The sequence below is a fragment of the Hylobates moloch genome, unplaced genomic scaffold, assembly GCF_009828535.3.
Source record: "Hylobates moloch isolate HMO894 unplaced genomic scaffold, HMol_V3 SCAFFOLD_10, whole genome shotgun sequence".
NCBI lineage: Eukaryota > Metazoa > Chordata > Mammalia > Primates > Hylobatidae > Hylobates > Hylobates moloch.
In genome coordinates this window covers 25,140,216-25,157,099 of record NW_026652285.1, presented here as the reverse complement: position 1 = coordinate 25,157,099, position 16,884 = coordinate 25,140,216, and the positions used below count along the sequence as shown (strand labels likewise).

The window sequence follows — 16,884 nt, the reverse complement described above, 5'->3', positions numbered from 1 at the left end:
TTTTTGATTCTGGCCTGGTTTCTGAGGTGGCCTCTGCTAGGAGCCTGGTTTAGGGGGTGAGGGGGACACAGCTGGGCGGAGCAGCTAATTCAGACAAGGAGAAGCCTGGGGAGCTTCCTATCTAGGAAGGACAGACACAGGCGCATGGGCCGTCTGAGCACACAGGCACAACAACGGCAAACACAGAGGACACAGGCAGCTCACAGACGATGGTGTCCAGCAGACATGGACGGAGGGAACACGCCAGAGGCAGCGCAGGGGCACGTGAGCCAGTTCAACAGCCTTGCAGATTAGGATGTTCAGTGAGAACGGCAGCTGATAGTAGAGTCAAGGGAGGGTGAAACATGGGCAAAAAGTACAGATGCCTCTGGGGCAGGCTGCAAGGGGCCAGTGAAGGGGTGATCTGGGGAGAAGGAGGCCCAGCCCCCACCTGCTGCCTCCCTGCTTCCTGCAGAGAGGTTTCTTCTCAGGCAAATGGCTCCCTGTTGGCCTGAGGCATCCACTCCTAATGTCCTCCCCAGCCCACCCCTAGGTCCTGCCACTCCCAACCACTCCTGGGACCAGCTCCCTGGCTGGCCACTGCACTAACCTGGCCCCTTCTCTCTCTGCGCTTCCCGCTTTCTCCCTGCCCTTCTGGCTGCCCCTGCTCTGATTCGCAGCCTCTTCTTGCTCTGCTCACTCCTTACACATTGACTCGCCTCCTGGATTCTGGTGTGGCTGTTCTTCTCTTTTTCCTCTTCACTGTCCCCATGGGTCATCCAGGACATAACCATGGTTACAGTTGCCCGTATGTTCTGATAACACCCAAACTCGAATCTCCACTGAGGTTCCTCCTGGCCTCAGACTCCCATTGCCAACTGTGAGCCAGACATCACCTCCTTCAATCCACCCATGCAAAAGAGCTCCCATCATCCTCCCAGGTCTGCTCCTTCCTTGCCCTTTATCCCGGAGAACCTGGAAAGCTGAGCCAGGAGCCCAAGAGTCATCCTGGCCTCCTCTGTCCCTCACCCCCTTCACAATGCGTCCCGTGGACACTGCATTAGCCATAACTCCTTCCTGGTCCTAACTATGGGCACGTGGCCACAGCCTCCTCACTGGCCTCCCTGCCTCCATGCTTCACACTCCAGCAGGGGCGATTACTGGAAACTGAGTCTTCTTCTCAGCTTAGAGACACCCCAATCGCTCCCCGCTGGTCACTGAGGAAAGCCTAGACTCCTCGCCCCCCTCCAGGTCCTGGTGGTGCAGCTTCTTCTGGCCTCTCCCCAGCTCTGGCTCCTACACTAGCCTCCCTCACTCACCCCAAATTCCTGCCATCCCAAACTGCCCTCGAGGAAGCAGGCAGGTGGCTGGGCACCCTGGGGATTTTGTTCGATGAGAGACCTCCGTCTGACCCAACCTTCTTCTCTCCTCTCTCTCCACACTCCTGTCTTTGTTTTGCCGGAGACTACCAGTTTTTTATTCAAAATTCAGACAGAGATGGACGCCTCCTCCTCTGCAGCACCCGGCTGGGGTGGGGCACACTTGCGTGTTTACATGTGTGTGCCTACCTGTCCTAGCACTGACAGTGTCACCTCAGTGTCACTGAAGTGACAGTGAGGAAGGCAGGGCTGTGCCTTCCTCAAAGGGGAGGGGGTCTCTCATCCAACAGAGTGCAGGTGGGCTCTGTTAGTGCCGATGAAAGGCAGAGGTGAATGAACAAACTGGGGAAACGCCCCTCCAGTGCCATTTTATTTTTGTTAAGGGGCTTAAGGCAGAGGGTAGATGGAGTTCCAGCACCTTGGCCATCTGCCTCCTTCCTCTGGCACCGTCCTCATATTCCCTTCCCTCCCCTCTGCTGCTCCCCTCTGTGGTCTCCCCCTTCCTTGTCTTCCTTCTCTTCCCCCACCTCAAGCCTGGGTATGGGCTGCATGCAGTTGTCTTATTCACACAGTGGTTGCTCAGACAGGCCTGGCCTAGCTTGCTAAGCTAGCAGAAAGGTGTCCACCCTCCACCATTCCAAATCCCACCCCAGACCCCGCCACTCACTTGTTCCTACAGAACAAGGTGGGGCTCTGCTCAAGTTCACGCGCCTGGAACAGCACCAAGAGCTAAGGCATTAAAGAGAAACAGGACATGCCCTTGCTCCTGGCACCTTTTAACGATTTTGATAACCTATTTGGTCAGCAGCTATCTATTGAGTGACCGCTGTATACCAGGCACCGTGTGGGGTCCTGGAGAAAGAGAGACAGGTGAAAAGAAGGCTCTATCTTCAAGGAGTCCATGGGTTAACAGGAAGGTAGGAGGAGACACCCACACCAATGAACTGTCACAGTCTTCACAACTCTGCTCAGGTTTCATCATTTGCTCTAGGTCTTCTCTGGTCTTCCCCACCGATCCCAGCAAGACCCTGTGCTGTCAGCAATGACTGGAGTGCAATGTTTGTGGAGCCTAGAGCCACGGGGACCTGATTTGCATTTGCAATCCTGGGCAAGTTACTTAACCTTCCTGGCCTCACTTCCTCATCTGCTAAGTCTTCCTTCCTCATAGGTTAATTAAAGTCAAGTGCTCAGAATAGTCACGGGTGCATAGTAAGTTCTCAGTAAACAAGATACCTCTGGTCATGATCTTTCTGGTTCTCTTTTCTAAGCTATGCGTTCCTTCTGGGTAGGGCCGGTTTCATCGTCAATCTCATCCTCATACCTAGAATGTTATAAGGGCTCAATAAATATATTGAATGGAGAAATGAGGGAATAAATAGATACAAGCTACGGGAAATGAAAGTGGTAAGTAAGCATTGTACGGAGGGCACAGGAGCCCTTATCCTAGACTGAGAGAGGGGCCTGGGGTCTCAAAGCTGAGCTACCCTGGCTGCTCCAAGGCACCCTGGGGTCCAGATTCCAGGGCTTACGGGGCCTGGAGCAGCCCCTCTTCCTGAGACCCTGGGCATGGCTATTTAGGGGCAGCCCCCTCATTCTCTGAGCTAGTTTTGCAAAACTTGGTGGGGGGTGAGGGTAGTCGCCCACAGGAGCAGCGAAATGAGCTGCACTCTAGGCCCAGTGGGGACTCTGGTCTGGGAGCTTTTCACCCAGACCCCAGGGAGGACACTGAGAAGCTGGGCCCCATTTGAGGACCTATGTGGCCCCATCAGGAATCCTGGGGAAGCTCAGAGGGCAGGCCAAGAGCAGGTGTTTCTGCCAAAGCTACCCCAGGAGCCTTCCTGTGTTGGGAGTAGCAGGTGGTCATCCTGGCTGTATGGTCAGAAGTGTGGGAGAGGCAGCGGGTGGGGAATCTGCCTCATTCTCCCTGGGACTCAACTCTTTATCAGGTGTGGGGCGGCCATTCAAGCAAGGGCAGATTTATCAGGCCTGCTGAGCCAATGCTCCCCTTCCCAGGGTTGACCTAGGTGCCACGCCCATGCCAGTCTCACACTGCTGATTCCCAGTGCTGTGGCTATGAGGAAACAGCCCCTTTCCATTGGCACCTGGCTAATCTCCATGCCAATGACTGTTTGTGAATGAGGCCATGTCAGCACAAAAGATGCCGGAATGAAAGAGATAACGGAAAGGGGGACACAGTAGTGCATCCTTTACTTTCGTCCTTTCTTTCATTTCATCTTTACAGCAATCTCATGAGTTGGCACAGCTGTGCCCATTTTACACATGGAAAGACTGAGGTCTGGACGGGGTCAAAGACCTGCCCAGCGGGAGAGCTGGGACCTGAGGTTCCAATGTGCTTTCCAAGACTGGGGCTGGTCCTTTGCCAAGGGTCAAGCATTCGGCTCCAGGAATCTGGGGGAGAAGCGAGGCTCTCTGCCAGACCCCAAAGCCTAGGGGATGAAGGAATCAAGCCTGCGATGTTCCTGGGGTGTCTTGGTGCCTCAGAGCCAGGTCGGGTTCTGGAGGGAGGAGGGCAGCGGGTGGCCCACACAGGTGGAGAGACGTGGCACTGTTCTGTGACTCCTGGCGCTTCAGCCACCTCCTCCTCACCCCGAACAACAGGCACCTCCCTCTCTTCTGGGCTCCACCCTGGGGAATGAGCTCCCTCCTCAATGCTGCTGCCCTCCTCAATGCGGTGGCTGTCCTGCCTGGGCCCTGCAGGGGGCAGGCTCACCCCAGAAAGCAGATCAGTGCCTCGATGGCCACCTGCTGGGATACACGGTGGAGGGGCTGGGCCTGGTCTCAATATGCGGCCCCATCTGGTCCCCAGCTGAGCCCTTGACAAGCAGGGTATGGCTGCAGGCACATTCCAGGCCTGAGACCCCCTTGATGCCTGTTCCCCCTCTGTGTTGGGTGATAGCTTTGAGGATCCATAGAAGATCCTGAATATGAGATGGGGTGTCTGGGCCTTCCTGGCAGGGGACTCTCACTGTCCCAGCCAAGGGAAGCTCTGGGGAAGATTAGGAAGCAAAGTCACAGCAGGGGGTGCAGGGCGATGGGTGTGATGGACTCTTCCAGCTTTTTTTTTTTTTTTTTTTTTTTTTTTGAGAAAGAGTCTTGCTCTGTCACCCAGGCTGGAGAGCAGTGGCATGATCTCTGCTCACTGCAACCTCTGCCTCCTGGGTTCAAGCAATTCTTCTCCCTCAGCCTCCCAAGTAGCTGGGATTACAGACGTGCACCACCACATTCAGCTAATTTTTGTATTTTTAGTAGAGACGGCGTTTCACCATGTTGGCCAGGCTGGTCTCTAACTCCTGACCTCAGGGGATCCACCTGCCTCGGCCTCTCAGAGTGCTGGGATTACAGACATGAGCCACTGTGCCCGGCCACTTCCAGCTTTTCTTATCCAGCTGTGGGGGCCCTTCCTTCCTCCCTGCCTGGGTCAGGGCATCTGAGGGGTGGCCCAGGGACCTGCCCTCTTTTGGATGGTGTCCCTGGGACTGTTGGTGGCTGGAGCGGAGTGGAATATGTGGGTTGTGTCCCTTTGAGCAGCTCTTCTAGGGGCTTCGAAAGAGCTGGGCACACTTCACACCCTCCATCCTCCTGCAGAGTTTGAAAGAAAATAAGCAGGTGGCGGGTGCTGCTGAGACTTGCACAGCCACCTGTTGGGGGTGGGTATTTGGGGGACTTGGCCAAGAGCTGGTATCCCTTTTTATGAACAGTCATAATGACTGTGGCTTCTTTCATCCAAGGATCTCAGACCAGTTTGAAAGTAAAATCCACAGTGTCAGGCATGGTTAATTACAGCCCAGAGCCCGCAGTCTGGTTTGCAGACACGCTGTTGTTCATAGGAAGAGAGTCGAATCAATTGCATGCCGGCCCCTGTAAATGCAGACTACAAGTCCAATCAAACAAGGTGTTTGGAAAATTCACTTAATGGTTCAGCTAAGTGATACTTGAATCAAGGGGACGCTAGACACTGAGGTACCAGCTCTTTTCTCCCAGTGGGCCTGGCTGTGCATCTCCCACAATTACAGCTTCTTCAAGCACACCAGGGAGAGAAAGGACGCTCTGAAATGCTCCAACCATAAAAGTGGGGTGGGGGAGTTAGGGACTCAGTGAGTCTGAGCAGGAGACTCTGGACTCTTCCAGATGGGAGATGGCAGCCAGTGCAGCTGTGCAGGGAGCGCTGGCCCCAGGGGAGAAGGCAGTGGGCCCTGAGATGTGGAAGGCTGAGCTTGGGCACAAGAGGACCAGAGAGGTATGGCTTAAGGCTGGGGTCAGGGTGGCTCTCTGGGCATCTGCCACGGCAAAAGCAGCTTGGAGCAGAACCCTGAAGTCCTGGGCAAGTGCAAAAACCACATCCCAGGGGGAGAAAAAATACTTTTGTATTTTGGGGGAGATGAGATTTCTAGAGTAACTCTAGGCCTGGTCAAGTGGGACTTTGAAGGCCCGATGAAGGTCAAGGCCTGATGGGGGCTCAGCAACAGGCCAGGAACAGCAGGTTGGGAAGCTGGACCTATGCTCCTTGTAGGGCCCTAGAATCTCAGGAGGAGCCACCACTCAGGACCAGGACCAACACTGTGGAGGGGCAGCCAGGCAGTCGGGGGGAACTCCTTCACCACTGAGTGCATGTTCAGATTGTCTTGAGCCTGGTGAGGCCGGGTGATAGCAGGGGGCAGGTGGACATTTGGGGCACAAGCTGGGGGGTGGGAAATGGAGCAGAGAGAGACTTGCTAAATCTTGTCCAGGAAGGTATGAGTCACCCTGTTGAAGGCAGCTGCCATCAGGGTGGAATGTCACTGAGGTGGCCAGGATGGGAGGCAGGATACTTCAGCTTCTGCATCTCCAAGTACTGTTTGGACTTGGGAGGGCAAGAATGATAGCTACTGAGAGTAGGGTGTGAGAGGACAGGAAGGTACGATTCTCCAAGGGAAGCCCTCTATGTCTGACCCTGAGAACAGCCAGCCATGGTGACAGGCCACCAGGGAAGGCGGGAAGGAAGAGCTGCATTGGTTTGGCCAAGGCTCTCAACCAGCAATGTTTCATTACTGAGGGTTTCAGACACAGGACACTCAGATCAGAATTGCAGGCAAACAACAACAACAACAACAACACACACACACACACACACACACACAAACACACACACACACACACACACACTCTATAAGTATGCTCCTAATACCACATTTAAAAAATTTGCTAAATTTGGCAACCCTCTCTTTATCAGGTCTGTGAATGGCCCTGAGTTTTCTACCATCAAAACTGAATAAACAGCCGGGTGCGGTGGCTCATGCCTGTAATCCCAGCACTTTGGGAGGCCGAAGCAGGCGGATCATGAGGTTAGGAGTTTGAGACCAGCCTGGCCAACAAGGCGAAACTCCTCTCTAATACAAAAAATTAGACGGGCGTAGTGGCGGGCACCTGTAGTCCCAGCTACTCGGGAGGCTGAGGCAGGAGAATGGTGTGAACCCGGGAGGTGGAACTTGCTGTGAGCCGAGATCTTGCCACTGCACTCCAGCCTGGGTGACAGAGCGAGACTCCGTCTCAAAAAACAAAAAACAAACAAACAAACAAAAACTGAATAAACAAGACTTTTCCTGGAGTTTTTGGAAAAATTACATTGGTGGCTAGAAAGGGCTTAATTGTAGGATTTCCCCCTTCTGTGAGGCTTTCTTCAACTTTGCATAACTGTTGTTGCATGTCTGCACTAGAATCTAACCTAAGCTGACAGTGGATTTGGCATGAGCTGCTGATGGGGTTATTTGACACAGAATATATAGAACCCTGCTTTTCAGGGGAGGGGCCAGGGCTCCCAGGTGCTTTGTCACTTGAACACATTCTTTGTTCCAAGGAAAATTCAGTCGTGTGGAGGAAATGAGAAAGAGTTGTGGGTCTCCCAGGGTCCTGGGTGACCGCTGGGTGCTGGGTGGATCTGAAGAGGTTAAAACATGGAATGAACATTTCTTAGGTGCCTCTTCTGGTGGGAAATTCTCTAGCATCTGGGTGTATGGACCTCAAGGGTGGAAGAGGCAGTAGGAGAAAGCCAGAAAGATGGAGCTGAAACCAGCAGGCTGCTCTAACAGAGACAACCATTGGTCTTCTGCAGAGATCTTATTCTTGTTGGTGCCCATTTCTGGTTGGCCTGGCCACCGCAGAGGCTGCTGTCTGGTTTGTTTGCTTCACTATCTTTGGGGCTCTTGGGTGGTGGTGACCAGCATTTTCTGACCAAAGCCCAGAGAAGCATAAAAAGAGATACTCTGCTTGAATAACTCACTCCCTCCTTGGGCACACTGTGACATCAATGTCTTGTGCATGGAAGGGACTGTTCAGAGCTGGGTAGAAGGAGACTTGCGCTTCACATTTCAGGCCTTTGCCCATGGAGAACCTTGGTTTTCAGATGGAAGTTCATTTGAGTGTGCAGACTTCTTTCTGCCAAAGAAGGGGCCAGAAACTCAAGAGTTGATGTTGAACTTGGTGGCCTTCCAAGATGGGCGTGGGGAAAGACCAGGATGCTTCCTGTTCCTACGGCAGCATTCCCCTTCTTCCCCCTGCCCCCAAGCTGGGATCATGGTGGACAGGGCATCCTGTCAGCACTGCAGCCTGCAGGTGGTGTGAGGGCTTTTGGAAGCTTCTAGAATAAGGGTCAGAGGCCAGATGGAGACTCCTAGCTGAGGGGACTGCTGCAGCTCTGGACACAATCCCAGACCATGCCTCTTTGAGCAGCTGTCTTTTCATAGACAGCTGGGTTAGGCCTCTGAATTAGTATTCCATCAAACCAGGGCAAGTGGTTTGTGCTCTGGAAACAGCACTGGACTGGGGTTCTGACTATATGGGTACCAAGAGCAGTTTCAGTCTCTTAAATCTGTGAAATGACTTCTTGTTTATCAAGCCCCTTTGAATGTGGTTCTCACAATCCCATGATTGTGGTGTTATGACCTCCACAGACCTATTGTGAAAGCTGAGGCTCAGGGATGGAGCAGCTTGAACTTAGTTCTCGCTGAGTCCAGGCTCAGGGCCCTTCCCTTGGGTCAGGGGGTTGGCTGTGCAGTCAACAATAAGGAAAAAGGCAGGACACTGAGGGCAGCTGAAAGACTTTTTCCTTTGATGAGCTGGTCACCTGCTCCAGGGAAGGTACATTCCTCTCCCCACAACCCTAGAGGCACCTCTCTGGTGCACAGTGGCCCTCCCGATGCTCAGGTGAGAATGATGGGGACATCTAGACATTCGGATCAGCAGACTCCTTGCTTATTCAGTTGTCCTGAGAGAAACCTAGAATCAGCTTCAGATATGGATCATACAGTACAGGGGTTAAAACAAAAAAGAAAATGAGATTATTAACTTCAGATGCCTACCAGACAGAGATCCCGAACAGAGAAGAGCTGTGCAAAGGGCTTGGTGAGGGCTGCCCTCGGGCCCATTGTGCAGGACAAGCATGCTGTGTCACAAACAAGGGAAACCGAGGCATGGGTATATTGAGGACTTCCCTGAGCGGGCCCGACAGAGACAGTCAGACTCCACACTAGTTGTCACAGAAAATAAAGTGGGGGGTGCTTAGGGGAGGTTGGGTCGGAGCCCCAGTCCTGGTCCTGATAGTCAAGTGGTTCTCAACTAGGGGTGGTTTTGTCCCCTGACCCCTAACCCGGGGAACATTTGGCAATGTCTGTAGACAGTTTTGGTTGTCAACACTGGGGCAGGGGGTGGCTACTGGCATCTGGTGGTAGAGTCCAGGGACACTGCCAAACATTTTACAACGCACAGGAGAGCCCCAAACAACAAAGAATGACCTGGCACAAAGGGCTGAGGTTGGGAAACCCCATGACAATCCAATCCTAGGCCCTGCCAGGAGAACTGGGGAGATGGGGTGGCTATGAGGAAGCCATCGGTGGGGCAGCTGGTGCTCTGGAGGGCTGATGCTGTGCTCTTGCTCCCAGAGAGGCTGCATGGGGTCCACTGCCAGCTGCTCCCGGACATCTTGTCAAGGTGTCCACCTTGCTGGGAGAGGCATGTTCACCACAGCCAATCCTCCCTGGATAATTTCAGAGAGAAGCTTATAAAACATTTTAAGAGGTTGGCAAATTACTACCTTAGAAGCACATAAATGCTTCCATAAACGCCAGCTCTGCAAACCAAGCGTGTGTGGGGGCAGAGTGAGCAGGTTTCCCAAGCCTTGGGAAAGTCCGTGTTTCAAGGCGGAAGACCCAGGTTTATCTTTGGTCCCCAGTTCTCAGGTTCTTCTCTCTCGGCTTGCTTAACTCTCTGGCGGTATTTAGCTTTTTTCTTTGTATTCCTCCTCTGTCCAAAGAATCTGCCATTGGCCATTTCTGTGACCGGTTAAGGGACCAGGAGGGTCAGAGCAGGTTGTTCCAGGGTCCTGATTCTACCCATGAGGTTCAAAAAACTGGTGGCCACAAAGGAAACTGCCCTCCAGCTCTGCCCAGTGATCCAAGCATGCAGATTCCATAATAGCAGGAGTCTGTGATGATGTGTTCATTGACTGAGGGACTAGCTATGGGGCACCCCCTTCTCCCACTGCTGCCCTGCTCTGCCTGATGGGCAGACAGACCATTCTCAGCAGTGCCATGTGAGTGCTCACACTTACGAACCTTTGCTGGTCACAGCCATAAGCCATCATCAAAGACTGTCAACCTAACCTAACCTAACCTAACCTAACCTAACCTAACCTAACCAACCAACACTTCTGCAGGACCCAGTGGCTTGCAAAACACTTTCACTTCTTGTTCGATCCTCTTCATATCTGTGTGAAGCAGGCGGGGCAGAAGGACGATCTCTACTGTTCCAGTGAGAACACTGAGGTTCCCAGGGAGGAAGTGATGTGCTCAGTATCACAGGGCAAATTAGTAGCAGAGCCAGGATTTGAACTAGGTCTCCTGTCCCTAAATTCTGGGTACCCGGACTTGACCCCAGTTGTGTGGGGAAGCAGTGGGGCAAGGAAGTAGGATTTGGTGTCTGAGAGCCCTGGTTTCAGACCCAAGCTCTACCAGTCACTTCCTGTTCACCCTGAGCAAGCTATTAAACCATTTGGAGCCCCAGTTTCCACACTGGTAAAAATGAAGATAAAATCAGCCACTTTCTAGGATTGTTACGAGGTGTAAATGAAGTAACGATGAGCCTGGTACATCACAGGTGCTCCCTGAATTTTAGTTCCTTTGCTCCCTTTTACCATCCCAGCAGCCCAGGCAGGGGTGAGCAGCTGTGAGGGGTGGCGGCAGTGGATGGGGGTGACAAGGGACAGACGACACTCCCCAGGGGAAGGGAGATGGAGAGAGCAGGAACCAAATGTCATTCGTGCAGCCACTCCCAATTTATGGGATCTGGTGCACAGACTCTTTGAAGAGGCAATAAAACTCATATTCTGCTAGGAAATGACAACAGTGGAGAGTCCTGACTTAGCAAACCAAATTCAATGATTGATTTTTTTTTTTTTTTTTTTTACAAGGCATGGGGTTCTGGATGGGTAGCAAAAATCACATTCTAATATTAGCTTTCTAGGATAGGAACAGGCTTTCCCAAGAGCAAGAGATGTGTACCATGCCAACACCCCACGGAGAGTGTATATAAATGCTCCACAGAGGCCTTGAGAGTCCAGAACCTGAGCTCCTTGCTAAGCTGCAACCTTCCTCTGCTAGCACCATGGCCACCCAGACCTGCACCCCGACCTTCTCCATTGGGTCTGTCAAAGGCCTCTGTGGCACAGCAGGCGGCATCTCTCAGGTGTCCTCCATCCGCTCTGTGGGCTCCTGCAGGGTCCCTAGTCTCGCCGGTGCTGCGGGGTACATCTCTTCTGCTAGGTCGGGCCTCTCTGGCCTTGGGAGCTGCTTGCCTGGCTCCTACATGTCTTCTGGGTGCCACACCTCTGGCTTTGTGGGGAGCGGGGGCTGGTTCTGTGAGGGCTCCTTCAATGGCAGCGAGAAGGAGACCATGCAGTTCCTGAACGACCGCCTGGCCAACTACCTGGAGAAGGTGCGTCAGCTGGAGCGGGAGAACGCGGAGCTGGAGAGCCGCATCCGGGAGTGGTACGAGTCTCAGATCCCATACATCTGCCCAGACTACCAGTCCTACTTCAAGACCATCGAAGATTTCCAGCAGAAGGTGAGGGAGACCTGGCCCCTCTCCAGCTGAGCAGCCCAACTCTTAGGAGGCGTCTGTCTCATTGCAGGGCCTTTCCAGATGGGACGGTAGCTTTTAGGGAATTCTCCTGGTAGGACAAACTTTTCTCTCTAGGGCTTTGGTTTCCTGGGGGACCCAGACTTCTCTGCTGGTCTTTTGCTTGTACCTTGTTGCCAGCCGTTCCTCATCCCTCTCCCCTTGCTGAAGGAAGGGAAGGAACATGTACCAAGCCCCTGCTGGATACACCACTGTGCCTGACACTTTCCTCTTCCCTGGCTTATTCATTCTTCATCTTGGAGAGATTGGTGTTACTGGACCCATCTAACAGATGTGGAAGTTGAATTTTGAGGGGTTCAGCAACTTGCTCAAGAGCACACAGCCTGAGTGTTAGATGCAGAACCTGAACTCAGGTCTGCCTCACCCTGGTGTATCTCGCTGTGCCACTCTGAAGGCTACAGGTGCCAGGACTGATGGTCACTGACATCCTTGGGATGCCCCTGTGGGGTGGATGTTCCCCCCATGCCTGGGGTGTGGCTCAGGGCTGAAAATGCTGAAGGTGCTGGTAGTACATAGTAGCATGGCCTCTGTGAGCTGAGCTATCCCCTTACCTGCCCCCACACTGCTGGGCCTCCTGTAGCTCATGAGAAACCTCTTGTTCCCCAGATCCTGCTGACTAAGTCTGAGAATGCCAGGCTGGTCCTGCAGGTTGATAATGCCAAGCTGGCCGCTGATGACTTCCGGACCAAGTGAGTGGGCCTGATCAGGAAAGGTTCGCCATGCCACTCCCTTGCCTCTGTCCCCTGCCTTTTGGGAGCTGGTGATGTGGGAATAAGGCTGGATGGGAAAATGTGGCATGAGCCCTGGACCTCAGGGGAAAGGAGTATCATGCTCCTGATCCCGTCAGCCACTGCAGCTGGACAGTAGGGCAGGGGGCCCTGCTGGTGTGTGGTTTCCTTTGCTGCAGACTTGGCAGGGTTCCGTGTGTGCAGGTACGAGACAGAGCTGTCTCTACGGCAGCTAGTGGAGGCCGACATCAACAGCCTGCATAGGATCCTGGATGAGTTGACCCTGTGCAAGGCTGACCTGGAGGCTCAGGTGGAGTCCCTGAAGGAGGAACTGATGTGCCTCAAGAAGACTCATGAGGAGGTGAGGCTGGTGCCATGTGACTTCCCAGTGTTTCCCATCCAGCTTAGGAAGCCACTGCTGGGCTTTGAGTTTTCTGTGCGGCAGGAACTATACAAAGGCCTTGCATTACATTCTTGTTTCATTTCATCCTTAAAAGAATCCCAAGAATTATAAACTGTTACAAGCTCCATTTTACAGATGAGAAAACTTAGGCACAAAGAGGTTAAGTTGCTTGCCTAACGTCATAGAGGGTCTACACTTTTGCCCATTAACACTAAATTTCTATTTGGGCTCTAGTGCCTAATAACAGCAATTTAATTTGCCTAGGGTTTGTATCATCTCACAAATATCCCACAGAACGAGGTAGGTATATACGGAGAAGGAGACCAAGGCTCAGAGATATTTCAGTATCCTGTCTAATGCTATGCAGCTGGTGACTGAGGGAAGAGGATTTGAATTTAGGTCAGTGAAACCTGCAATCCAGCGTCTTTTTCACAACCTCATGCCGTCTTGCCTCCTCTCTGCAGGAAGTCAGTGTACTCCGTTGCCAACTTGGGGACCGACTGAATGTGGAGGTGGACGCTGCTCCCCCAGTGGATCTCAACAAGATCCTGGAGGATATGAGATGCCAGTACGAGGCCCTGGTGGAGAATAACCGCAGAGATGTGGAGGCCTGGTTCAACACCCAGGTGGAGCTGGGGTGCCCTGGGGCCACAGGCTCCTGGGCTGGGGCTACCCTCGGAAGTAGCTTGGTTTGACCATGCTCTGGGCCCTGGCATGTGTTTCAGACCGAGGAGCTGAACCAGCAGGTGGTGTCCAGCTCGGAGCAGCTGCAGTGCTGCCAGACGGAGATCATCGAGCTGAGACGCACGGTCAACGCCCTGGAGATTGAGCTGCAGGCCCAGCACAGCATGGTGAGTGGCCACCGCCTGCGTCAGGTCCCCGACGCACCAGCCTCAGTGTGCAGGCTCTCATGGGGTGTGATCACAGGCCGTAGGCAGATGCCCAGGGCTGTGGGTTTCTGGGGTCAGGGGATTCCTCCCCAACAGGCAGCTCTTCCTCTTTCCCATTGCAGCGGAATTCCTTGGAATCCACCCTGGCGGAAACCGAGGCCCGCTACAGCTCCCAGCTGGCCCAAATGCAGTACCTGATCAGCAACCTGGAGGCCCAGCTGTCTGAGATCCGCTGCGACCTGGAGCGGCAGAACCAGGAGTACCAGGTGCTACTGGATGTCAAGGCCCGGCTGGAGGGCGAGATCGCTACCTACCGCCGCCTGCTGGAGGGAGAGGACTGCAAGTGAGTGGCCCTTGGGCTGGGGTAGGGCTTGACTGAACACACAGTGCTATGTATGTGCAGGGCGTCAAGCTCAGAAGTGGTTGTCGCCCAGATGAAGGGAACTAAACTAAAGCCCCTTGAGATTCTCCATCTAGTCCCAGGCTTTGGTAATGCACAGCGGGAGAATCCAACCCAACACACGCCGCGTGTTTTCCGCCATCTTTTCTGATTGGCAGTTTCTGCTCTTCATTGCTGCAGCTCGCTCCTCTCACCCTTGGGGAATTCAGAGGCACTGAGATGGTCCGGGGCCACCTGTCTCGCTTGATCCTCTAGATCTGTTTAACACGAATCTCGGCCCAGTGCTCCGATGCCAAATGCACCCTGCATGATTTTGTTTCCTCAGGCTTCCTCCCCCACCTTGTGCCACGGCATGCAAGCCTGCTATTAGAGTTCCTTCTGTCCCCCCGGTGCCCTGTGCCCCCGCTGTGCCCTGCACCCCGGCTCCCCAGGTTGGCACTCAGATCCGCACCATCACTGAGGAGATCAGAGATGGGAAAATCATCTCCTCCAGGGAGCAGGTGCAGTCCCGCCCGCTGTGACAGCCCACTTGGTCCACCAGGGCAGGGCCCTGACCACAGGAAGGAGGACACCCCTGTGGCTCCTGGAGGCTTAGCGACCCTGCCCTTCTCTAGAGGGGTACCCCTATGCTTAGCAGGTTTTTCTACCAAAACACTCCCCGTATTGTGTTTCCGGACTTAACTGTGCTTTTACGTCATGCAAAACCAGGTTTCCTGGAAATTTACCCAATAAAGTGTGTTCTCCTGGCATAGCAAACTCAACCCTGGCTGACTCTGTTGATGCTCATGTGCTCGTGTGGTTCATGGGAGTGTCTGATCAGGGGCTGCAGTATCGTTGTGGGGTTTGCATTTAGGTCTATCTTCTGAGGCTCTGGGTGGGAGGCGGTGGCAGGGTGATTTGAAGTATTTAATAACAAAGATGCCTCAGGGGCTGGCCAATGAGAACAGACATTGACCCATTCTGGATGGGTGCTGGCGATAGCTCTCAGCTTGGCCCTGCCTATGAGTAGACACCTTAGGGCGGCCCCAGAAGAGGCAAAGGCTCGGGAGCCAGTCCTCATCCATAGCCCGACCTGGATTCGGTGCCTATCTCTCTTTTTCTTTCAGCTTCTCCTCCCTTGCCCAGCTCCTGTCACCCTGCTGCCTGATACTGGGGATGGTTCAGGAGAGGGGGTCCCAGGAACAAGCAGAGAAGGCCAAACTCTAGGCAGTCATCCTGAGCCAGCCATGCCGGGGAGGGCAGTCAGGGAGAGCAGAGAGGTGAAGGTGGAGGGCAGGTGAATCCATGTCCCAACAAGGCACATAGGGCCAAACTGAAGGGTACCAGGGACAGTGGGGTGGGGGTGGGGGCTCAGACATGGAGTTTGGGGAGAGGACACCCAGGCTTCACTGTGGAGCAGAGTTCAGAGCCCTGGATTCCACTGGCCGAGTCAGGCAGGTCTGCAGGTGGGGCCTAACTCTGCCAGCCCTGGACACCCCTCTGATCAGAGAAGCATGGCCTAGGAGAGGTCTGAGGGCCTCACGGTCGGTTCCTTTGCCCCTGCTCCAGTCTTCACTTGAGAAAACAGGCCCAGAGAGGGCAGTGACTTGTTCCAGGCCACAGAGCAGTGAGTGGCAGAGACCTGGCCATCACCTGGCTATTCTGACCCTGACTCTGGAGCTCTTCTCAGTACAGTTTCTCTCTCTCTCTCTATCTCTCTCTTTGTCTCTGTCTCTCTCTCTCTTTCTTCCCTCCTCCCCCTCTCTTGCACTCACTCTCCTCTGGGGTCTCCTCTGGGTCACGGCCAAGACCTCCATGACCTGGCTCTGACTCATGTTATCAGCTACTTGCTGCTAAATGGGACTCTTCAATCACTTGCTGAGCAAGCCAGAGGCGCAGCAAACACATATCAGACCACGGGAGAAGACGTGCATAGGTAGCATCAGAGCATCCTGCACTGAGCCCGACTCTGCCACTCTATGCTACATGCCCGGTTATGTCATGAGACCTCTCTGGTCTCAGCAGGTTCATCTGTGAAATGGGGCTGCCAGGAGGCTCTGATGAGACAGTGTGTGTGTAGCTTCCAAAAAGTGGTAGCTATCAGTGTTGCTTTTACTACAAATGCAGAGTCCCTGGCTTCAGAGTGTTGAACAAGAATCCCCACTGCATGGGCCAAGTGCTTTGCTTTGTATCTGGCAGGATGCTATGGTGAGGGCTGTGCTGCCAGCAGTGTCCTTGGAGCTGGACAGTGAACCCAAAGGCCTCAGCCTCAGAGGATGCACCTGGCTTTGGGTAGGGGGGCAGTTGGCATGGGTCTCTCACCTGCCCTGCCCCTTCCCTCTCACTGCTCCACTCAGGCTCTAGGGCCTGAGGTCTGCACCCCTGACCCTGGCCTGAGGCCAGTGGGTGACCAGGCGTGCACAGAGAGCATTGCACTTCTGTGCGGAAACAGGCAGGGGTCCAGGAATGGACCTAGTCTCTGGGAAACAGCTGAGCTGCCTTGTCATTGTGGATGAACCACATAGGGCGTGACCTGACAAGTAATCACATCATCAGCACCTTTCGTTGTACAGTGCTTTCCCTTTTTAGGATCACTCTCCAGTTTACAGAGCACACTCATAGCCTCATCTGATGCACGCAATCAGCCCTGTGTGGTTGTGAGCTCTTTATTTATGCATGCTTGCCTAGCTTTTAATTACATTGTCCAGAGCGTCTGTATCAGTTAGAAAACACCTCCTATCTCAATCTCACACACACCCTTAACTGAGTTGCAATTGAAATCACTGACCGACGTGCAAACCAGAATTCAACAATGTTGTTGGGGTAGGTGGCGACTGGTCTAAAGTCACACAACAGGCGGCTGACTTAGGAGCCTTCTCAGGTCTTTGGGCTCCTATTTCATTGATATCAAGAGAGAGATATAGAAAAAATTCAATAA

The 16,884-nt window shown here is 53.6% G+C and overlaps 1 protein-coding gene across 1 annotated transcript; it reads left to right on the top strand.

Moving 5' to 3' along the window:
- The first annotated feature begins 10,966 nt into the window (after positions 1 to 10,966).
- Positions 10,967 to 14,728, top strand: KRT36 (keratin 36). Its single transcript, XM_032163599.2, has 7 exons — positions 10,967 to 11,471; positions 12,153 to 12,235; positions 12,479 to 12,635; positions 13,142 to 13,303; positions 13,403 to 13,528; positions 13,690 to 13,910; positions 14,293 to 14,728. The coding sequence occupies exons 1-7, from the start codon at positions 11,013 to 11,015 to the stop codon at positions 14,486 to 14,488; spliced, it is 1,404 nt and encodes a 467-aa protein (XP_032019490.1). The 5' UTR covers positions 10,967 to 11,012; the 3' UTR covers positions 14,489 to 14,728.
- Positions 14,729 to 16,884: the final 2,156 nt, after the last annotated feature.